Consider the following 24,413-nt stretch of genomic DNA (forward strand, 5'->3'; position numbering starts at 1 on the left):
GAGCAGTCCTCAAATTGGCCAGTCTGGCTCCATTTCAACGCACCCACCTTCAACAATGTAGCAAATGGAGCCGTTTTTACACGTGTCCATGGCAGACTTTGTTCCTTTGGATGCTGCATTTCTAAACCACTAATAAACTAGGGAAACGCGTATGAGTGACACTTTCTTTTTTAAAAAACATCATTTCATGATGGATGATAATAAGCTTTAATTACTGCTGCGGCAGAGACGCTGACCTGGCTGTGCACTTGAGGAGGAAACACAGCTTTAAGTCTCCCCTAGGCCTCCCCCAGACTTCTGGGGGCAACAGCATCTTTTCCCACCAGTGTTCCCCTCGCTGGGACAGAAGATCCCCCCACCTGCCCACTCCTCCGGTACATGGCGCAGCACAAAGAGCTTCCTTCAGCTCTCCTGCTCTCTCTACTGACCGAACGCCTGACCTCAGGTTAGGATAGAGGCACAGCAACCCCGTCTTCACCTCGGTAGGTCAAGCAACAGACATGGTTAACTGAGGGGTAGAATTTCAGAAAATCTTAGGAATTGCTAAGTGACTTGCGCCTGTAATCGCAGCAGCTCAGGAGGCTGAGGCAGGAGCATTGCAGGTTCCAAACCAGCCTCTGCAATTTAGGGAGGCTAAGCAACTTAGCAAGACCCTGTCTCTAAATAATATGAAAAAGGGCTGGGATGTGACTGAGGGGGTGAAGTGTGTTTCCCCTCCCCACTGCCACCCCTGCTGACGTAACTCCATGAAATGATAAGCCCAGAAGGTTCAAACTGCCTTGATTAGAACAGCATGTTCACTCATTCGTTCACTCAACACGCACGTTGAGGGCCTCCTCTGACCTGACCCAGGTGCTGATGCATAGCAAAGACCAGGGGAAGACCACATGCAGAAAACACCGTGCGTTAGCTCCAGACTAAAACCTGAAGGAGTCACGTGCATAGACGTCCCAAGAGCTAACATCTTCAATTCATTCCTCGCTTTAAAAACTCATTTTTTTTTTAAAAGGACTTGAAGGATACTTCTTCAAGAAAGCAATGTGTGTCAACGCAAAACCAATCACGCTTGACAGGGAGCCATTAAGTGATTCCATTAAACACCTGAACAAAAGAGATGCCATTTCTCACCTGATTATTTAATACCGCATGAGAGCTTCTTGCTAAAGCAAGATAAAAAAAAGAGTAAAAAAAAAAAAAAAATTCAAGGAAGAAAACACAAAGGGAATAATGAAACACCTGAACACCCTCTGGGGTCTGGAGTCGCGGGATCATCACTGAAACTGAACAGGAACCTGGGGGAAATCAGTCAGCTCCCAGAGACAAGGGGAAAGCCAGTCATCCCTTTGGGGAATCCAGAAAGGCCTGCAGGGGGCTCAACCCTTCCCAGAGGCCAGAGATAAGCCTTCCAGGGACTAGCTAGCAGTGGCTTCCTTGGACAAATTCTTTCTGTAGGATAAGGGCAGTTCTTAAGTCTTCCTGAGACAGACAGGCCACCACAGGGACCATAGAGGGGATAAGCTCTGGGGCCAGGACTCATAGCTGTTCCTAAAAGCCTCTTCCTGTCCTTCGCCCTGGTGGCATAAGGAAAGCGTCTTTTCTCACCCTCCTGTTTCAAATCAAGTTGACCCTGGAGACCAAGATCCTGGAGTAGGGTCGCAGGAAGTCTCCAGGGTCTTCCCCCACCTCGGTACTGGTGGAAAGTGACCTCTTCCTGTGCTGGGGGAAGGGGCGGCCTGCCCTCTCCCCCAGTGCCCTCTCCCTTCTCCCTGAGGTCAGACTCCCCAGTTAAAGCCTTCCTCAGCTGCGTTTGCTTTCCTTGGCCTGATTTCGTTTCTATCACTGTTGGGTCAAAAGTTCCATCTCCTGTATCATTCCCGTTCGAGTCCCTGCGTGTCATTGATCATTCTGACCCTAAATGACACTGCCAAAAGTATCTGGGAGCCATTCAGATTTCTTCAAGTTTCAAAGCAGTTAGAAATACACGGAGAATAGCATTATTCTTAGAATATTCCGAAGATTCGTTTGTGTTATTTGTACTTTCTGGATAGTGTTTTGAAAAAGGAAAAAGAGAGAGATTTAGACAATGTTAAAACACATTCTGAAGTAGAGCTTTTGAAAAATGTTTCAGCCTAGAATTCTTTGATGAAACGATCATTTAAAACAGTACCACTGTGTCTGAAGAGGGACAGAGCCGGGGAAGATGGAAACCAGACTCCTGCTGCCCGGCTTCTCCCCTCCGTCCTGTGTCCCTAGAAGAGTCCTGACTTATTCATTTTCTTCTTCCTCTTTTTCCTTTTTCCTTTTTTAGTGGTGCTGGGGCTGGAGCCCAGCCTGTGCATGATAGGATGGTGGCAAAGTGCTGTACTACTAAGCTGCACCCTGTCCTGGGATGACCATCTCAAAGTCAGTGTAATAGGCCGGGCTTCGTGTGCACGCTGGTAATCCCAGCAACTGGGGAAGCTGAGGTAGAAGGGGTTCAAGTTTAAGGCCAGCCTCAGCAACTTAGCGAGATCCTGTCTCAAAAGATAAAAAGGGCCCAGTGGTTAGCACCCCTGGGTTCAATTCCAGTGCCAAACAAACAAAAAACCAAAAGCAAAAATCATCAAAGTCAGTAAAATAAAACACCATCCTTGAAACTGTAAGATGTTGGTTACAAATACTCAAATGTGATGTTGCCTAGCACGCACAGGGAGCTCTGGATCTATTTGAAGGAATTATGGAGACTGGAAACAAATCCTACCATATTTAAGAAGAGCTCATATCATAGACTAACCCAAAAGAATTATGGAAAGAAATGGAACACCAGGCCAAACTGAATAGTGATATGGTGGGAAGTGGACTGTTTCCCTATGTATCAAAAAATAAAATTTTGGGGCTGGGGATGTAGCTCAGTTGGTAGAATGCTGGTCTCACAAGCACAAGGCCATGGGTTCAATCCCCAGCACCACAAATAAACAAACAAATCCCAAAACAAAAATAAATAAATAAATAAAACTTTGTACGGGGTAAGGAATTAAACAAACATGAAACCCATATAACAATCTTTTTGCGGGGTTGGGAGATTGGGGATTGAACTCTGGGCTATTTTGTATTCTATTTAGAGACAGTGTCTCACTGAGTTGCTTAGCGCCTCCCTATTTCGAGGCTGGTTTTGAACTCACGATCCTCCTGCCTCACTCTCCCAAGCTGCTGGGAATACAGGTGTGCGCCACCGCCTTTGCCTGATTTGTATGTAACAATCTTAAACAGATTTAGAAAACAATTTTTTTTTTTGGGGGGGTGCTGGGGATCGAACTCAGGGCCTTGTGCTTACAAGGCAAGCACTCTACCAGCTGAGCTATCTCCCCAGCCCCAGAAAACAATTTAGAGTAAGCAAATAATTACTCACTATTGAATACTGATGATCAATTTCTAACTGTAGTAAGCAACAAAATTACCAAGGAAAAGATGAAAATTAGAATAAAAAAATTACAAATAACTTTACAATGAAATCCATGCCATCTAGGATGAAAATAACATAACAGGGATAAGTACAACCTAGATTAAATTAAAAAGCAAAACAAGATGTAAATCTTATAGCAATATATAAAAATATTAACAAAATTCTCAGCAGAAAATTGACAAAGGAGAAAAACAGTTTATGTTTGGAGAAATGCAGTAGAAATCAACCAGAAAAATACAGGCATTAGAAATAAAAGATATGCAAGTCCATTCTCTTTGTAATGCTGGGGATCCAACCCAGGGCCTTGGCATGCTATATTCATTAATATTAAAGTACCACGTTAGGCACATTAAAAAAGAGAAAGAGGAAAAAGTAGTGAAAAAGGATGCAGAGGTGATATTGGTCAAGCAGGTTTGAGCAGAGCTTGAGATCATCACTCCAGGGCTTGGGGAAACTGACCCGGAGCCAGAATTCCTGATCATTCTAATTCTGTAATTGGAAATGAGAACAGAAAAGCTATATGAACAAAGCTATTCAGAGCAGCCTTTATTTATAATAGCAAAGATCTCAGAGTAACCCAAATATCTAACAACTGATTTTGGCACATTTACTTGATAGACTATTTTGAAATCATTAGGATGTTAAACATGTACAAACATGAACAGTTTTTGATGAAATAAGTGAAAAATCAAACTCAAAATTGTCTGCTCACCATGCTTAAAACGTGAAAACAATAGAAAGAGATGGGAAGGGAACAAAGAAACGATAAAGTCCTAGTATTAGATTTGTCTCTGGATTTGACAATGGAAAAATCCCTCTGGGCTCCCTGGAAGCTGCTAGAAAGGGATTTGCATCAGAATCCACCAGTCCCCAGCACCAGGAAGCCCATGTATTTAAAATGCAGATTCCGGACCAAATCAGCTTGGAGCCCAGCAATTTGCATTTTTAACTGGAGTTGTGTGTGTGCGTGTGTGTGTGTGTGTGTGTGTGTGTGTGACTCCCATGAATACTTAGGCTGGGAACCACAGATTCCTAAGTGATTTCAAAGTAGTTTTGTGAGTTTGGATTGGGGTTTTCTACAAGCTACGTGTTCTCATGTGGCTAAGACCAAACTAAGGTAACCTTGGTACTACACATTTCCACTCCAGTTTGACGTGGACAGGGAAAGGGTGGGGGGCTGGGGTGGAGGGGCAGTACTGGCAGGCTGATTGATCTTTGCCCGGGCTTGTCCTTGGGGGAGGATTACCTGCTTTTGCCAGGCCGAGTGTGACGGTGTCTCCAGCTAGATAGAGCCTGAGTTGTCTTGGATGCATCTTCTCAGTCCCCACTAATCCCTGATCTTCACCTGGTCCCCCGGCCTCCAGGGAAGTTGTCCGGACTCTCCCATCGCTGGAATCTCTGCATAAGTTATTTGACCAGCAGCTGTCCCCTGGCCTCCGTTCTCGTCCTCAGGTAAAGGGTCTTGGGGTGGAAAGATGGACTTAATAAGCCCAGGGAGGGGAATGCGCTCACAATGTCTCAAGGGCTCAGAAGGAGAAGAGAGCACCGACTACTCCAGTTCTGCCGAGCAAACGTGGACCTGGAGGTGGAGGGGGGAACCCCGCATCCTGCCCCTTCCCAAAAGGCATTCCCCGTGCCAGATTTTGATTTGAAGAGTAAGGATTTCAAATTATGTGCCCATCAGCTAAAATGCTTATTTAGCATTGAGTAAGGAGGCACACAGGACCTGTTCCCACCCTTGCTCACCAGAAACTGAGAAGAAAGAAAAGAGGTGCCTCAACTGTGGACGCTTGCTGCTTGCTCCAGGAGGAGCCAGGAGAAGGTGCCTCTCCCCAGTGCCACTCTCCGCGGGGCTGGAGGCCACGGTCAAGGTGTCCATGAAGCATAAACTGTAAAAAAAAAAAAGGTGTCCTCGTCAAAGTTATAAAAACAAGCAGAAACAGAAAAGATTTGCTATAAATATTAGGGACAAAGGGTTAGCATGCTTTCCAAAAAAGAAACTCCAACAAATAAGTAAAAACAACCCAGTTCTTTAGATGGGGAAAAGCTCTAAACAAGGCTTCACTGAAGACGGTTGGGGAATAGGCAATGTACGCAAGGAAAGATTTCCATCCTCCTGGGCAGGTCACCCTGAAGTGACATTCAAAGTGGGCTCTCCACTTAACAGCGAAACGTTGATGGCTAAAGCTGATTGAGTCAGGGCCCCTTGTCTGGGGGAGGGGCTCATCCCTCTCCTGGTGGGAGTGGAAAGCCTGTTCATGTGCAAATTTGATCTGCACCCACCCTTCAAGCAGTACCTGTTAGGCGGCCATCTTAAGGACCCCTCCTTCGAGGAGGTACGGACGAAGGTGGGCACTGTAGCTTTGTCTCTAAGAGCAAAAATATGGGAAGCCACATAAACGTAGAGAGAAGGCGAAAGAAAGCAAGGTGCAGAGTTCCCAGGTATAGGGACTGCTGTAGGCAGGTCTCCAACCACACCTGTTGGGTGAAAAGTGCAAATGGTGGATCGACATGTGAAGGGTGGCGTCAGCTCATGGTGGACAGCAAACCAGAGGCTCTAAACCTGAGGGGCCACGCTGATCGCTGGGAGGCCGGGTGGAACTAGGGAGAAGCGGCGACTTTGAGTTTGTCCACATTGCTTGCTTGAGTTGTAGGGGAGTTAAACCTTTCCTTCTGCTTCCTGAAGTTTCCATAAGTTTCTGGGACAAACTCGGAGTGGACAGGTGAACAGGACAACAGGACATTTATTACAGGCATACACGTGGGAGCTTCACACACTGAGACTCAGAAGGGTCAGATGATTGAAGTTTTTATACCACTGTGAGGCGAGGAAAGCAGCAGGGGCTGGGAGTGTGGCCAGGTGGTGGTGGGTGGTCCTACCCCGTGGGAGGGAGGAAACGCAGGGGGAAGCAAAGCTTCCTAACTGTTCAGCCTCTCAGGCAGCAGCAGCCTTTGGAGGAGGAGGTGACCCGGGTGTGGTGGCGCCACCTGTAGACCCAGCTGCTCTGGAGGCTGAGGTGGGAGGATCACTTGAGCCCAGGAGTTGGGGGCTAGCCTGAGTAACAAAGCGAGACCCCATCTCAAAAAGAAAAGAAAAGAATGAAAGAACAGGTGAAGGCCGCACCCAAGCCTCCCTGGGCGAGGTGTTCACGCGGCCTTTTAGATCCAGACAGCACATGGCGGACCGCGGAGAGCCTCCAGTTGACTACCAATGGAGATGGTTGCAGATTTCTTTTACAAAAAGACAGCCTTTCGGGACTATTCCTGTGTCGGCAGTATCTGTGAATAGCCATCTTGAAATATGCCAGAGAAGAATATTTTGAGGTGGCCTATTTTGGTTCTTCCATAGAATTTTTTACAGAGAAAATGTATTTGTGTTCTATTTATACAACTGAAAAATTCACCAGGAAAAAAATATATACGTATTTCTTTGAAGTGAATGATGGGTTAATTTCTAAGAAAGCAAAAGCAAATCTAGATGGAACAGGGGCCCAGCTAGGCACTAGAACTTGGTTTGAGGGGACGAATGTGCAGCCAAGTCCTTGAAGTGGATTAGGAGTCAGGCCTCCAGAGTAGGCCAGCAGTGGTCAGGGTGAGGGTCTGCCGGGAGAGGACTGCGTGTTTGCATTTGGAGGTAGGACTGAGCAGTGACAGGGTGGGGGTGGTCTTCCCCCAAGAGACCCTGGGTTTCAGTCCATTTTGTTTGCGGCCCCAGATGGGCAACACCTGTAGAAACTTAAGTCCAGCAACAAATATACCTCTTATGGTGACTTTGAGGTCTGGTCTTGTTGAGAAAACAGGTGAATGATTACAGCATTTGAAAAGATATATATGAAAAATATACAAAGGATATATGAGCTCTAGATTGTGATTTCCAGCCTACTTTAATGCACCCGTGTCAATTTTGTTGAAGTATTTGCAGAACTGAAAACTTGGGACTTACTGGGTTAAAGGAGAACAGAGAATGTCGCCCTTGGTACACCTTCAGAATTCAGCAGGAGGGCGTTTTGAGAGGCTGCCTGACAGAAGAGGGTGTGGCCTGGGTCAGGAAGGCTCACCCCATGGGCCCTTGGTCCCCTGGCCTGTGAACTGGGGTGGTGGTGTCCCACGGTGCAGGGCTAGATAAGCGGTGAGGATGCCGGTGAGTGGCATCTGAGCAGGACAGACCCTTGCCACGCAAGCCCTTAGCCTTAGGAAGGAGGCAACACACCCAGACCCCGGCATGGAATCTATTCGAGGGCTGCTGGGAGCAATCTGGTCAAAAGGGTGACGGGCCGGGCCTGTGGAGAGTCCCCGGTCTGCCCTGTGCAGAAAGAAGGAAGGGGCAAACTGATGGAGTTGGAGAACATCATGCCAAGTGAAATAAGCCAAACCCCCAAACCAAAGGCCGAATGTTTTCTCTGATAGGCGGAAGCTAATTCACAATAGGGTGGAGGATAGGGGAGAAGAGAGTTACTTTTTATTAGGTAGAGGGGAGTGAAGGGAGGGGAGGGGTATGGGGGAAGGAATGACAGTAGAGTGAAACAGACATTATTACCTCGTGTACATGTATGACTGCATGACCAAAGTGATCCTGCGATATGTACAATCAGACAAATGATAGCTCACACTCTTATCAAAATAATTAAATGCATCCCACTGTACTGTACAGCTAATTAGAACAAATAAAATTTAAAAATTAAAAAAAAAAAAAGAGGGAGTTTGTTAACCTGCCTTGGAGCCTACATCCCCTTTGAAAAGTGCAGCTGAGCTGGGTGAGGCAAACCTTTAATCTTGGGACTCAGGAGGCTGAGGCAGGAGGATTGCATGTTCGAGGCCAGCCTCAGCAACTTAGTGAGACCCTGTCTCAAAATAAAAAGAGGGGTGGGGGCTGGAGGTGTAGTGCAGTGGTAAAGCACCCGGGGTTCAGTCCCCAGTATGAAAGAAAGAAAGAGAGCAAAGTGCAGCTAAGAAGCAAAGTGGAATAACTGGCTGACTTGTGTAACCCGCAGGTGACACCCAGGCCAACCCACCCGACAGGCTACCTGTGAGTTGCACCCTCAGCCTGAACATCGGTGACATTTTGGCCTGGGGAGTTCTTTGTTGTGGGGGACTGTCCTGTGTGCTGGCCTCTACTCATTGAATGCCATTAGCCTTCCCAGTTGTGATGCATGGAAATGTTTCTGGATGTTGCCAAATGTCCCCGGGGGCTAATACAACCGGAAAGCCACAGTGCTGGACCCACACTTGTCACGAGCACGTCGCGACACTTGCGGCCTGTGCTGGATCGGGAACCGGGTAGGAATAAGGTAACACTCACGGAGTCAGCGGATGGTCCTCAGATGAGATTTTATTGATGCTCAGGTTCACAGCAAACAGCAGTCAGTCATCAAGGTAACAGCATGCAGCGACCGGGAGCCTCGAGCTGGGGAGCACTATCATGTCACTAGTCAGCGGGACATAGTGACAGACTCTGTCGGTGGAGTAGTGCCCGCTCGCTCCGGATCAGTCTGCAGTTTATATAGTCACACCAAAACAAGTCCACACATTACATAATTTGTTTTTCAAGTCCTAGATTCTGCAAACTCATCTAGTAAATATTTTTACCAGTTTTACCATTAAAACTAATGCAAATTTGGTGTAAACAAACTGCCAAGTGTTTTTCTCAGTGACTGCATAGTCACTAAGTACCTCACCGCACGTCATTCTACCTATCTTAACACTACACACACATTTTGTTTTGATCTATCACAGCAAACAACATGTTTTTTATAAGTTTCACAAAATGGAGTCAGAAAGCAAAATGGAAGTTGTTTGGTTCACTTCAACAATGTTCCATACAACACTCAAATCCCAGGTGTATGCGAGCTGCACTCACACCCTGTCCCTGTGCCCCACCCCGGGATTTAAAATGTGCTTGTTAGAAGAATTCATCATTCGATCATTGTGATTAGGCAGAAGTTCTAAGATTCTGCCAGCGTCCCCCAGAGTCACAAATCCAAAGAGGGAGACACCAGCCTAAAGCTGCTGAGCAGCTGCCCAGGGGAGAAAGCAGGTGATCTCAAGCGTGCACACAGCGAGGCAAGGAGGCTTGAATCCATGCTGGCTTAGTTCTTTGTGAGGAAAACAACCCCAAATGACAGGTTACAGAACTGTTCCACCCACTGATCAGCGTTTCTTAGCTCACAGCCAGGCTTTCGGCTCTGCCCTTGACTGTGTCTAGACCCACTCCTTTCCGCCACTTCCCTTATTAATAATATCTATAGACAGATAGGGAGCTTTCTTAAAAAGTAGTCAGAGAAAGTCCTGACGAGCGTTAACTGCCATGATGGTGGTGGTGAGGTGACTGGGAGAGGAAGGGGTGCTGACGCGAGTGGTGGAGTGTCTTGGTCCATTTTCTGTTGCTATAACCAGCTACCTGAGGCCAAGTGATTTATAAAGAACTGAGGTTTGTTCTGGCCCGTGGTTGTGGAGGTTGAGAAGCCCAAGGGCAGTTTCCTGCATCTGCTCACTATCTGGTGGCAGCCTTCTTGCTGCATTATCACCAGGCAGAGGATATCACGGGGCAAGAGAGCAGAGCAAGCACGCCAGAGAGAGTGCACTTTCACAACAAAACCACTTCCTGGCAGTGGTAGGGGCTGCAGTGGTGATGGGGGAGGGCAGAAGTGGGCTACTTAGTAGAAGGTGGGAAGCTGAGGTCGAAAGCGAACGTAGCCAGGCTGATGCGTTGCGTGTGTCTGATTTCCTCATCCTTCTGCAAGGCAGGGATGTTTTCCGACTAACAGTACATCTCCAGCTCCTGGCAGCCTGTCTAGCTTAGAATAGATAAGTGCTTATTCTGTAAATAAGTGCTCGATAGTATGGACTTGGTGCCAAGCAGACAGGGTACAGGTTCTGCTCTGCCTTTTATTAGCTGTGTGACTATAGACAGTAACTTGAGCTCTCTGGGCTCCTCTGTTCACCAAACAATTCTACTGAGCCTCTTCACTGGTCAGATGGCGTTCCTAGCACCCAGGTTGCTGCTCTGGTCACAGTGTCCTTGGTCTCAGTCCTCGTGGAGCCTATGTTCTAGCAGGGGCAACAAACGGTGAGGCCATAAATGGAGGAACTGCACTGATAGCAACCACCTGGTGGTTGTCCTAGCTGGTGGGGACAGGGAAGGTCTCCCAAGGGGTCTGAGACCTGAATGACAAGAAAGTGCCCTTCCCAGGTGAAATCCGAGTCCCTGTAGAGTCCTTGGGAAGTGTTGCTCTAGGCAGGGCGGCAGATCAGAGCGGCCCCGTGCAGTGCGGAGCCAGAGGCTGCAAGGGCAGGCTCGGGAGTTTGGACAGGGCTCTCCCTGCGGGGCAAGCAGCCGGCCTTGGGCTTTAAGCGGTGGGAATGGGTTTATGTTGGAAGTAGAGCAGGTGATGTAGGAGGGAGGGAAGGCCCTAATCAAAGATGGCCCTAGAGTCGACACAACTGAGTCGGCGGGTTGACGAAGCCCATAGGAGGGGCAGACAGAGCCAGGACGTGAAGAGCCCTTTCTCGGCCATGAGGATTTTGAGATGCCTGTAGGTAATGTGTGCAGAGGGGTAATGACAGTGATGGCGGGGGCGTGCTCGGTGTCATGCCTCCTTCCTGGTGACCCCTCAGTCAGGGCCACTTCCGTTTCTTCTCGTCCTTGTGTCCCAGGTGCCTGGGGAGGCCAATCCCGTCAACATGGTGGCCAAGCTCAGCCAACTGACAAGTCTGCTGTCCTCCATTGAAGATAAGGTATTGCAGGGGGCCCTGCAGCTTCTCATGACTCCTTGGGGGTCTCCTGTTTGCACAGAGAATGCCCAGGTTGCAGGCTCTGTGTCCCCTCTGACTCCACCCATTGCTGCTGCCCGCAGGTCAAGGCTCTGCTACATGAGGGCCCCGAGTCTACCCATCGGCGTTCCCTCATCCCTCCAGTCACCTTTGAGGTAAGTGGCCATGACAGTGGAGCCTGGCCTTTGGGGATCATACTGGTCCCTGGGAAAAGAATGCCTTTGGCTTAGGCTATGGAAGGGGAAGGAATCTAATTGTGGAGAACGGCAGTCGGTGGAACTTCCTGGCTGGGGAGATGTTAAACGTCAGAATCCGAGCCTGTGAACATCAGTGAAGTCCCCTTCATGGGGAGGATGCCAGGGACGAGCTCCTTATTGGCCCAGGGTGCTATAAACTTTGTCCTCAAAATGGGAGGAATGAGCTACATGAAACATGCAAAATAGGGTCCCGGCAGCAATGGGTGTTAAAGACCAAGACGAGACAACTGCTGTGACCTCCCTGACAGTGACTGGATCACAACCTCCTGGCTTGGTCCAGGACCTCCTGGCTTGGTCCAGGACCTCAGGGCTTGGTCCAGAACCTCCGGGCTTGGTCCAGGACCTCCGGGCTTGGTCCAGAACCTCCGGGCTTGGTCCAGGACGTCCGGGCTTGGTCCAGAACCTCCGGGCTTGGTCCAGAAGCGTGTGTTTTAAAAATGACCCCAGTGGTTGGGGTGTATCCAGCCAGCCTGATCCCTACACTCAGAAACACACCCTGCTACCCACCCCAAAGTCCTCCCTGGTCCTGAAAATAGTCCTGCAAGAGAAAGATTTCCATTTCCTGAGCCTGCCCAGGCCACTGTCTTTTCTTCTAGTTGATATCAGTAGATGTTCAGCTAGTGGTTGTGACAAGGCCCAGGAGTTTGTCACGAAAGGCCTTTCTGGAAGTCATTGGCAAAACAGATTAACATAACGAGCCACTCCGCAACAGTTCGGCTGTTTCTTCCACCGAGCCTGTTGGTAGAACAGCTGGGCTACCCCGGGTTTGGGCGATTCTCAGGGGATGCAGTGGAGTATGCGCATGCGGGCTGGGGCAAAGGAGACCAGGAGCCAACAGCCTGATGGCCCCCCAGGGGACGCTGACCCAGGGCTGCCCAGCCAGAGGGACTCATGGGTTTGGTGTCACCAAAGCCCATCCAGAAAATCAACAAAGCACATCTCTTCCTCTACAAAGGTGAAGTCGGAGTCTCTGGGGATCTCTCAGAAAATGCAGCTCAAGGTTGACGTTGAGTCCGGGAAACTGATCATTAAGAAGTCCAAGGATGGTTCTGAGGACAAGTTCTACAGCCACAAGAAAAGTAAGACCCTTGCGCCTATCTCACAATGGTTCTGCCGGGGCTTTTGCCGGTGACCTGCAGTAGGTGACTGATCAGTGATCAGCCTCGAAAAGCAAGTTCTGCCGGGCACTCTGTAAGGTAACCATTGTCCAGGGTGCCCACCGCACCTCACCCTGCCCCTGGAATTCCTACCCTGCTCCCAGGTCCCCTCTCATGGGGCCTCCCCTATGTGCTCTGCCACCTCCTCTCTGGACCCTGGGAAGTGAGCTCACACCTCACTTGGCATGCCCTGCGGAGTGAGTCTTGTGTGGCTGTGGCTGTTCCATGCATCTGTGTGTGTGACTGTCTCTGCCCTGCAAGAAGGCCAGTCTGACCCACCCTGTCACCTCACTGTGCCTGCGACAGGGCCTACACAGGTGCTGATGGTTTCCCGGTGGCATCTGAGCATAGCACAGCTAAGTGTCCCTGAAGTACGTGAACTCTGATACCAAAGTGTCCAAATTCACTTCCCAGCTTGCTGCTTAGCAGCTGTGTTGCCTTGGGCACGTCACTTCCAAGCTGTTTTAGCAGCTATGAGACCTTGGCCCACCCCTCTGGGTCTCAGATTCCTCTTCTGCAAAATGGGCTCGAGAAAGATGACGGAAGTACCAGCACAGAGCCCAGCACCTGGGCGCCCCTCCGAGCGAGCAGCTGTCACTGGCTCCGGAGCTGTGCAGGTTTTGTTTTGTACCATTAGATAAACTCACCCATAAAGTGGGAACTATTCCCCTGACAAGTGTTCATGGAGAAACTACTGCAGGCAGGACATAAGGGGCGGGGGTGGCAAGTGGGTCCTACAGGACCCCTGCCTGTGGGGAACTTCCTTTCTGGTGCATTGAGTGGCCAATAAATCAGTAAATAGATCAATGCGCTGGTCAGCCGCTGCCGAGTGCTGCAAAGGAAACGAGTAGAACAGAGCAGGAAGCAGCTCGGAAGGTGGAGCAGCCAGCAGAGGGCAGACAGGCCAGGCTCTGGAGCGAGGGGCACAGGGCCTGAGGGGCTCCCACACGGGAACAGCACTTACAGACACAGGCTGCACAAGCAGGGCCTGGAGGAAGGGCAGAGCAGGCTGGGGAGCCTGGTGTGCTGGGGTCCACCTGTGGTGCTGCTAGGAGGCTGAGCAGGAGGATCCTGAGTTCGAGGCCAGCCTGGGTGCTCGAAGGCAGACAGGTTTGGATGATTCAAGCTCAGGGCCATGGAAACAAGTTTAGATGTTGTCTCAAATGCACAGGAAGGCTCTGGAAAACGTGGGTCAAGAGGAGGAGGGCTAGACCTCAGGGCCATTGCATCAGTGCCACTGTGGGGGAGGTGGCTCTGGGGATAACAGTGAGTAACCGGCCCTCCCCATGGTCACTGTGTCCACCCAGCACTGGGTCCCCTGGGGGTTCAGTGTAGTTAGGCAGGTGGGGTGTGGAAGAACAGGATGGAGCAAACCCAAAGGAGCCAGGAAGCCCTGGGAGGAGCCCAGCAGGTCTGTGCCTCAGAGTCCCTGCAGGCCCTCTTGTCCTTGGAGACCAGGCTACTCTTGCCTCTAGGTATGGACAGGGAACCTGTCACATGAGGAACTTAACCTGCTTCAGGGAAGGCCAGAGAGTCCTGCGCCTGCTGTGTCCTGGGCTCCTTGGTTAAAGTACCCACATGTCAAGGTGTCCTGCTCGGAGGTAGTGGGTCCTGAGCCCCATCAGTAGCACAAGGGCGTGGGAAGCCCAGGCCAGAGTCCTAGCTCACCTGCTTCTGACTTTGCTCCAGTGCCATCTCTGGTCCTCAGTTACTCCTCTGTCAAATGAGACGGAGGTTTTATCCTGGAGGGTCAGCACCAAAGCACATGGTGCCTGGCGTCCGGGGCCACTCGGTGCAGCTGGCCACTGTCGCTGTTGCAGTACGTCCAACGCAGCCACGAGGATGACAGGGTGGACAGAGTGTGCACATGTGTATGGGTGGGGGTAAATCAGGAAAGGAAGTTCCTGGGCATGGGGGTGACAAACTGTCACATACCAGCGGAACTGAGCTCCCGGCATCAGGGCAGGACCCCTCCGCGTGGTGCCAATTGGACGTGCGAAGCCAAGAGTTACTGGGGGTTGTGGGGGAAGCAGTCAGCTTAGGACGATGCATTCTTCCTTCCCAGCAAGAGTCGGTTCAGGAGATGTGCTGTACACACACAGCAGGGTGACTCCGGTCGATGGCAGTACACTGAGTTACTGGAAAGTGCTGAGGGAGGCGGTGTTAAGTGCTCTTGTAGCTGGGGGCTCTGGCACACACCTGTAGTCAGTGACTTGGAAGCTGAGGCAGGGGGATTGCGAGTTTGAGGTCAGCCTCAGCAACTTGGTAAGACTATCTCAAAAAGTAATAAAAAGAGCTGAGGATGTGGCTCAGTGGTAAAGACCCCTGGGTTCAATCGCCAGTACCAAAAAGAAAGTGTCCTCACAACACCCGTAAGCATGAGGTGAAGAACGTGCTGATGCGCCAGGCGAATGGGCTCAGAACGCCAGGCGGTACCTGCCAAGTCCCTACCCTCTTACCTGTCCATCCGAAAAGTAATTAAGTAGGGCTCAGTGGTAGGACGTTTGCCTGGCATGCCTGAGGCCCTGGGTTTGATTCCGCAGCACTGGGGGGTAAAAAAAATTAAGTAAAGGTGCAGGGAGGGAAAAGCAGCCCGGAGGTCCAGCGCCCGCCAGCCCTGACCTGGGGACACATCTGGCTCCTCTCTCCCCCACCAGCTGATGGAGCTGGACTAGCTCTGTCATGACACCTGTTGCATCAAAAGACAACCACCTGTTCACGGCCTCCACTCCGCCAAGGTGGAAGGGGTATTTACCTACACCTCCTAGCCTGGTCCCATGCTCAGGGGTTACCAGTTTCCAGAGGGACTCGCCACATTCCTCATAAGCCCAGCTCCCCTTGCATGTGGGTTCCACCAAGCTGCACTGTGGGTCTTGTGTTCACTGCTAAATCCCCTGAACCCAGAACTGTGCTGAGCACAGAGTAAGCGGTTAGGGGTCAGGGCGTGAATGACTTTCCCAGCAAATAGGTATTGAGCGACTGTACCAGGTGAGTCTTGCAGCGCCCACGGCCCTGCGTTTAGCAGCCTCTTCAGTAACTGAGAGGCGGTGTGCCTCACAGCTCAGGCCTCTGGTAAGCTGGGTGCTCGTCCCAGAGCCAGGACTTGGTTCTACTGTGATCTTGAGAAAGCAGCCTGATTCTCAATCCTCTGCGTTCGTCTTGGCAAAACAGGGCTGAGTGGGTGAGGCCTGTCTTTAGCCCAGAGCCTGGCTCCCCATTTCCAATTTTGGCTGTTACCATGAAGGGCTGCCTGCCTGCAGGAGCTCTGTGGCTACAGGATTTGGTCACCGTGTACAGTAATAGCTTTGGCATTATGGTCTTTAAACATAGGAAAAGGCCGTCGCTCTATGATAAAACTAATGCATTCACTCTCCGAGCACCTGCTGCATGCCAGGTGTGGGTACCAGATGGGGTCCTAGCTGTCGGGAGGTTGCATTCAGCAGGAGTAAAGGAGAATTTAAACACAGACATGCCAACCAGGAACGTGTCCAGAGCAATAGCTCCAGGCTAGGGATTTAAATAGGAAGATACGACAGTCGTGAGGAAGAGCCGCCCTCCCTGTGTCACGGCTGAGACCTGAACGTGGGGGCGTTGATGGTCATGCAGGGAAGGAACACTGGGCAGAGTTCCCAGGTGGCAGCAAGTCTGCAGGGCACGGCTGGCCCCCCCTCGAGCGCAGAGGAGGCAGAGGCTGGGCGGGAGCCGGCTGGGGTGGCTCACTGAGCGCTGAGCTGCCTTTGGGTGGGGGATGCCATGATCCCACTTTTAAAAGGTAACTGGCTGCTGTGCTGAGCATCAGTTGTGAGGAGGCAGGAAGAATGGAGGCAGAAAGACCCACTTAGGAGGCCATGACAGTTGCCAGGCAGGAGATGGTGGTTTGAAACCAGGAGAGATAAACAGTGTTTCAAAGGAAGAAGGCGGGCACTTCTGGTACGGCAGAGACTGTCCTCGTGTGGGGAAAGTGAGCCACTGACTGACCCTGGTCAAATAAGAATCCCCACCAAGCAGGTTGTCACACCCTGGCAGCAGCCACGGAGTCCTGGAAACATGTTAAAGAAAACCAGCAATTCAGAGGGAGGGAGATGGGAGTAGCCGATATGGAAAATTGCAGGGCATCCGGATCCCAGTGGCAGGAATCATGCCACGGGGACGCTTCCTGCTGCCGCTGGCAAGGCCCACGGGATTCCTGAACACAGAGCGCACACGTCATCCTCAGTTCCGTCTGATGACACTCCTAGCTCATGGAGGATGTGTCCACTGTGGTCACTTCCCTTCCAGAAGCCAACACCCAAAGGCACAAAGGGAGGAGGAGAGATGAGAACAGGGAGACCCCACAGGTGGGAAGCAAGAGGTGATGTCAGCCGATGCAGAGGAAGTGAGGAGCTGAATGCTGAGCACAGGGTGGGAAGCAAGGAACCCCCGAGGCTCATCCCATGGACCCACCCGCGGACCGGGAACTGAGACAGCATCGGGGCCTGGAAGTGGGGCGAAGGATCCAATAGATACTCAGTAGAGATCTGCAGCCACAGGTTGTCTCCACTGTGCAGAGCCAGTGGCTCCCCCGCTCATTTGTCAGAAGATGGGGTGTTTCTTCTCCAGAGGAGGTGAAGGACTGGGGGACACTGGGCCTAAGAGACCCTACTGAAAACGGAGGACTAGTGATAGTGACAGTGGTCTTCTGAGTGCTAACGGCTCAGCCTTCTTTCCTGAATGAGGCCAGCAGGCCAGGAGGAGGTCCGAAGCATCTTCTCTGGGACAGGTGACCAGCCCTGGGGCAAAGTTGAAAGTTGCTGCCATCAAGTGTTTTCCATGAATTAGCTCATCAGACCACCCAGTGGAGAAGCCCTGCTCCAGGGACCCCTGGTCGCCAATAGAACCCAGCCTGTCAAGGGTCACCAGAGCAACCTCCACGCCCCATCCTGGAGGGTCTTGAAGAGTTGGGTTTTGGATAATTGATAAGTTACAGTGCCATTAAAGTTTTAAAGCTGTGGTGCCGAAGTACTTTATTGGTAAGCAGAGATGCCACAGCATGTAGTATGGAAAGGTCTAGTCCAAGGTCAACTCTTGGTGTAGGGATGTTTTTGCTTTCAACTTTGGCTTGTATGTGTTTGCTACTTTTCACCAACGAGAATAGATTGTTTACATAATGAAGGAAACTAAGAAGAAAAGAGCGCAGGAAGGTTGGCTTGGCTGTGTAATTCTTCTTACTTCTTTTTCCTGAGGCTGCAAGGCAGACTCTCCCTCCCTTGGGTTGCAATCAACAGGGCCGCTGACTTGAAAAGAGGGTATACACAATTTTCAGTTGTGCCACATGACATGACCAATGTTTGCCTGCTTCAGACCTACAAAGCCAGCAATTTTATGTGATTCAACTTCATAATTGCAAATCTCAGTAAGTCCCCTCTGAAGACACCAGCTCACGAAGATATAATGATGGTGGTCTTTATTGAGACCTGCCTTTAGTTGGGATGGCTCAAGATTCCAGGTCTCCACCTATCCCTGTGTCTCAATCCTTCTGATCTTGCAGTAATGGAGCAAAGCCTCAAATAGGAGACCGTGGGACACCGAGACAAAAATAAATGGAAAGACAAAAACTCTTGGAGGAAATAAATTATGCAGATTCTAAAAAATTTAGAATGCTGTCTAAAAAAGGAAACAGTAGGAGAACAATATAAAAATGAAAAGCAGGAGAGTGGAAGGACAGCTATGGGAAGTTAAAAACATCATAACAAAATTTACAAAATAAAATTAAAACTCGATGGAAGGGCAGAAATATAAAGTTAAGGAAACTGCCTGAAAGCAGAACAGAAGGACAAAGTGTTGGAAAATAGCAGAGGCAAACCTGTTTGGCCCAATACCAAACAGTGTCAGAATGGGGGACGGGGCGAAGGGAGGAAGTCCAGAAGGAAGAGCTCAGGGGAACGTCTCCGAACTGAACCCGAGATCCCAGGTTGAAATGGCCCAATCCCTCAGCACAGTGGAAGATCTCACAGTGTGGAGTTCACAGAAAGAACTTACAAATTCCATGGCATAAGGTGCAATACAGACCGTCGGGGGCCTCAGATTGCTCCCGGGTTCGGTGATGCACAGGAAGTCGGGGACTGAACTCGGCAGGGGAGCACACGCACCGCTGTGCCTTAGTAAGCGGAAAGCACTGGCTGAGACAGTGCACAGGAAATGCCCACCAGGATTCTCTGTAGATGCTCAGTACCCAGGGTTTTTAACGGGCTGGTCTTGGAGGCACCCTCTGCCTGCAAGCACCGATCCAGACTCCCAGAAGGAAAACAGGTACTCCGAGTAAACTGTATTGTTGGTCCAAATGGCATGGACGCAGCGAGCCACTCGCCAGTTCTGGGAATGACCTGATGTCTAAGGTCCGGACTCCAATGAAAGGCCAGCCTGCAGGCAAGCTCAAGGATGGCCGTCACCGGCCCACTGAGTCAGTGCTTGTGCACGCAGGCAAATCAGAACAGCCTGTTTCTCCTGGGTAATGCGGCTAGCTGGAGGCCATAGAGTGCGGGCTCCAGAGCCAGGTACTATTTCAAACATGGAGCCAGTCGAGCGGGAGGGGGCCGTTCAGACTCAGGAGCACTCCAAAGTTGATTAGTTGCCCATTCTAACCTTGGAAAGGTACTAGGGACGCTACTCTACCAAAAGGAAGGTGTAAACCAAGACTTGGGATCCAGGAGACAAGATCCAGGGAGACAGAGATGAGCTTGCTGGATGACCAGGCGTTGGCCCCATCTCGGCATCAGGCCCAGAGACGGCGTCCAGAGCTGCTCTGGGAAAGCTTCCCACAGGACACGGAGGATGAAAGAGCTTGGTCACCAGGAGAAGTTACAAATGGGGGGAGTGTTGGGACCCTCGAGAACACGTGGCAGGGGCTGGGCTGTAGCTCAGTGGGGGAGCCCTGGACTGGATGCCCCTGCACCCCAAAAGAAGGAAGGAAAGCAGGAGGGAGGGGTAACAAGAAAGAGCGAGGAAGCCACAGCTGTTATTAGCTCAGAAGAATAAAGAAGTTCTATAAGAAAAGCAATAGGGCTGGTCTGTTGGCAGCCTTTCCATAGTCAAAACACCGAGGGCCAATCTGGCTTGAATTATGATGTAATTTTAGAAGGATGATAGGGAAACCCATATTATGCATTGGTGGGGATTAATAGGGAATATTTAAATAATCTAAAAAATTTCTAAATCGGCAACTTTGGGAAGTAGCTATCTAAACTTTTTTTTTTTTTTTTTTTTTTTTTTTAAGAAACATAGAGTAAGAATCCAAAAGACTTCATCATTAAGAGTTGAAGTTGGGCTGGGGATATAGGTCAGTTGGTAGAGTGCTTGCCTCGTAAACACTAAGGCCCTGGGTTCAATACTCAACGCTGCAAAAACAAAAAACAAAAAAGCTGAAGTTGGTTGCTGCCAGGGAGCAGGACCCTGGAAGAAATCGGGGTTAAAGGAATACTGTTGGTCATAAAGACGTTGGAGAATTATCTGACTCTTACTTTTTGATAAAAATCGGGGTGGTACACTCCTGTAATCCCAGCAACTGGAAAGGCTGAGGGCCTAAGCAACTTTGTGAGACACTGTCACGAAATAAAAAATAAAAAGGGCTGAAACATGGTTGAGTGGTAAAGTGTCTCTGGGTTCAATCCCCAGTACCAAAGAAAAAAAGTAAATTAAATTTATATGTGGGGGCGTGGCAAGAGAAGAATGGAGGAACTTTGGATGGTGTAGAGGAAAATGGGGCTGGAGGGGGTGGGGAAGGAAAGATAGTGGACTGAGACAGACACCATTACCCTATGTACATGAATGGTGTAAATCTACATTGTGTGCAACCATAGGAATGAAAAGTTGTACCCCATTTGTATACAGTGAATCAAAATGCAGTCTGTAAAAATAAAAATTAAAAAAAAGTTATATGTAAATTAAAAGCAAAAGAAGGAAGGAGAGAGGAAGCAGGAAAGGAGAAAGCGGAAAAGTTGGGCGGACAGTCTCATGGTCTCTGCTCTGACCAGTCCCCACATGCTCCTTCCCAATCATGAGCCTCTTGGGAAGAGCATCTAGGAGCAGCAGGATCTGGAGACCAGACATGGACTTAGGGCTCAGCCCGTGGACAGGAAGGTCAGAGGAGTTGACGGTCAGGTGTCGAACATGGTGGAGATGGGACGCATCGACTGAATGTGTGAATGGAAAGAAAGTTAACTTCCATTTTTCTTCAGTCCTGCAGCTCATCAAGTCACAGAAGTTCCTGAACAAGTTGGTGATTTTGGTGGAAACAGAGAAGGAGAAGATCCTGCGGAAGGAATATGTTTTTGCTGACTCCAAAGTAAGTGACAACAAACCTCTGAGATGGACTGAGAGCAGAGTGAGGGTTGCCCCGTCTGTGTGTGGAAGGTGCGGTGGGCAGGGAGTGTGCACAGTTGGCTCACTTCTCAGCGGCCCACTTCACACCTGGGGAAAGCGAGCGGGGGAAGCCTCGCACTGTGTTCTGCGTCTGCTGGGATGTGTGCAGTCACACTCTGGCTGCCCTGGGAGCGCTGTGCTCTCTTCCCACCAGGCTTCCCCCTGCGGAGGCACATCTGCTGTCACCTGCAACTTGCCCAGCCCTGAGCCTGGGTGGGAGGCTTTTAGCTTTTCTGGGCTGGACTTGAGAGTCTTGTGGGGCCCCTCTGGATTTAAATCTGAGTTCTAACTAGTGCTGCCTCTGGAAAACTTGTTTCTGCACTTCGCCCCACTTAGATGAAGTCAGATGCCCCTGCAGGACTGGTTCTTGGAGGAAGAGGTGCTGTGTGGGCCAGCCGGAAGCCCAGGGTGGGCCCCTGTGCAGCTCCTCTGCCACCTGGGCACTTACCTTAGAAGTCTCAGTCAGGGGCTATAACCCTTCGTGAAGGCCTCACTATCCATCCCGCCTGTCCAGTCCACATGAGGCAGTAGGACCACAGAGCACTAAGGGCACCCATCACAGAAGTGCCGGGTGACCTGCATGCCACAGCAGGTCATGTAGGGTCAGCCAGCAACAGCATTGAAAAATAGGGAGCCAGTGGTGGGCGGTGGGAAGACTGCCTGGAGGACCGCATCTGGGCACATGGGTATAGGTCCAAAAACCAGTCAGTTCCGCCCCATTGTTGCAAACTCAGAAGGGTGGAGACCCGGAATCTTGAGCCATCCCAGCTAAAGGCAGGTCTCAATAAAGACCGCCACCATTACATCTTTGTGAGCTGGTGTCTTCAGAGGGGACTTACTGAGATTTGCAATTATGAAGTTGAATCACATAAAATTGCTGGCTTTGTAGGTCTGAAGCAGGCAAACATTGGTCATGTCATGTGGCACAACTGAAAATTGTGTATACCCTCTTTTCAAGTCAGCGGCCCTGTTGATTGCAACCCAAGGGAGGGAGAGTCTGCCTTGCAGCCTCAGGAAAAAGAAGTAAGAAGAATTACACAGCCAAGCCAACCTTCCTGCGCTCTTTTCTTCTTAGTTTCCTTCATTATGTAAACAATCTATTCTCGTTGGTGAAAAAGTAGCAAACACAAACAAGCCAAAGTTGAAAGCAAAAATACCCCTCCACCACTAGGTACCTCGGACGTTTGGGTTCAATCCATACACCTGTTCTTTAAAAAAAAAACAAAAACAAAAAAAAACCAGGGATGCAATTCGTACTGGTTTGGACCAAGTAGCTTTCGGTACATAGCTGCAGATGGTGGCATCTCTCTTTGTTGGTTAAGTATGTCTGCAACATAATTTCAACACTTGACTGATTTATAGCTTATAAATGAACCCCAAGTACAGTTATTCACGAGTCCCCCACGATTGGACGTGAAGGTTGTTTCTGAGCTTCTCTGGGTTGTAGCGTGTGCTGCAGAGCCACTAGAGGGTTGGACCTTTGTGCAGTTTCAGAATTTCTTGAGAGTCATGCCCTCCCAGAGGAATGGCTGGGTCAGAGAAGCCACTTGCTTGACCTTGGACGCATATTTCCAGGTTGCTATTCTGCAAGTGCAGACTGACAGGGCCCCTCGGTGTTCTTGAGGCCGAGTTCTTTGCAAAGTATAATGTGTAGGGAGGCGGAGGCCTTGCTTAGCCGGTCTGCCCTTCCATCCCCAGAAGAGAGAAGGCTTCTGCCAGCTCCTGCAGCAGATGAAGAACAAGCACTCGGAGCAGCCGGAACCTGACATGATCACCATCTTCATCGGCACCTGGAACATGGGTGGGTCCCTGTGCTCCTCCCTCCCGTCGCCTCTCGTTGGTTTCGCTTTCCTGCCTCAACATCCCCACGTGGAATTGGGGGACACCCCCGTCTCTCCTGCCTCCTGCCCCAGCCCAGTCTCCTTTCTGAGGAATTCTACCCTTTACCTGAGGGATGAGCGAGGAAAAGGAGCTTTGAGGCAAAGCACCCCAGGAGCAGCTTGGGAGATTTTAGGGAAAGACTGAGTGTCTAGGTGAAGGGCTCATGTGCACCCTGCCAGCATTTGGCAGCTTGCCAAGGGAAGATAGAAGCTCACTCCTGATTTATCCAGAGAGAGATCAACAGGTAGGTAGGTAGGTGGATAGACAGATAGATAGGCCGATAGATAAACGGATGGATAGAGCAATAGAGAGCTGCCCAGCTAAATTTGAATTTCATAAAAACAACAAATAAATTTTTAGAATACGTGTTTGGCTAGAAATAAATATATAATTACCAAATATATATATATGCTAAATATATACTGCATGTATATCTATATGGAAATATATTTTATAAGTTAAATACATACTAAATATAAATCATGCTAAATGTTTATTATAAGTATTCAACTAGAAATAAATACTAAAGATATACTAAATAAACATATTGGACTAAATTCACATACTACGTATACTAGGGTATGTTAAGGTGCTTAATATACGTATTATACAAATTTTCTAAACAGTATTTTGGCATAAGTACTCAATTAGAAATAAATAAGTAGGTAGGAGATGTCCAATTAAATCTGAATCTCAGATCAATAGCTATTGCATGGGGCATACTTATTCTAAAAACCACCCATTTATCGCCTTTGTCCTGGGCAGAGTCAGGCCGCCTCGGTCCCTGGACCAGCGTGTACTCACCAGACAGAGTCCTGGAGGAAGGCGTGAGCACCCTTCAGAGAAGAGGGGGCCATTTGGAATTGAGAGGGCAGGAGAGGGGCTGGGCTTCCTAAAGGGAGGCAGGAGATTCTAGGTCTCAGTGTTCCCTGGGGGCTCCTGACCCCAGATCTGCAGGGCATTAGCCCTCCCTGTGACTTTTGACCCCTGAGCTTGCCAAGTGAAGCCCAGATGTTGCAGGGGTCACAGCAGTGCTGAAGGAGAGAGCTGGCCAGGGCCCTGGGGTTCCACATCCTCTCTCTTACTGTCCACCTGGTTCTCCTGTACTCGCTTAGGGCTTACTGCATGTGCCACAGGGCCCTTTCCATTTTTCTCTCCATCAACAGAGATTTATTTAGGTTGGACATGGTCACAGGGTCCCATTGCACCCTGGAAGGGTGGGAGGGTTCCCCCAGTGGTGACCTACCAGCCCAGCACTCATGCACCTATTGGGAGCCCCAGGAAGCAGAACTCAGCCAAGATCGTTATTCTGCTTCTTGGCTTCTTGGCCCTCGTGAACAAGAAGCCTCTCTCTCTCCCTCTCTCTCTCTCTCTCTCTCTCTCTCTCCCCTCTCCCTCTCTTTTTTTTTTTTTTTTTTTTTGGTACCTGAATTGAACTCGGGGCACTTGGACCACTGAGCCACATCCAAGAAGCCTATCTCTTTGGGAAAAAGAAAAACATTCACTCAT

General features: G+C 49.9%; 1 protein-coding gene across 1 annotated transcript in view; it reads left to right on the forward strand.

Moving 5' to 3' along the window:
* Inpp5d (inositol polyphosphate-5-phosphatase D) overlaps positions 1-24,413 on the forward strand; it is a 115,698-nt gene that overhangs the window by 61,860 nt on the left and 29,425 nt on the right. The window contains exons 6-11 of the mRNA XM_047545804.1: positions 4,807-4,894; positions 11,096-11,176; positions 11,296-11,367; positions 12,425-12,548; positions 20,840-20,946; positions 22,722-22,824. Coding sequence (XP_047401760.1) covers positions 4,807-4,894; positions 11,096-11,176; positions 11,296-11,367; positions 12,425-12,548; positions 20,840-20,946; positions 22,722-22,824 — 575 coding nt within the window. The remainder of the gene's footprint in view (positions 1-4,806; positions 4,895-11,095; positions 11,177-11,295; positions 11,368-12,424; positions 12,549-20,839; positions 20,947-22,721; positions 22,825-24,413) is intronic.

This window comes from Sciurus carolinensis, chromosome 3 (genome assembly GCF_902686445.1).
Source record: "Sciurus carolinensis chromosome 3, mSciCar1.2, whole genome shotgun sequence".
Lineage (NCBI taxonomy): Eukaryota > Metazoa > Chordata > Mammalia > Rodentia > Sciuridae > Sciurus > Sciurus carolinensis.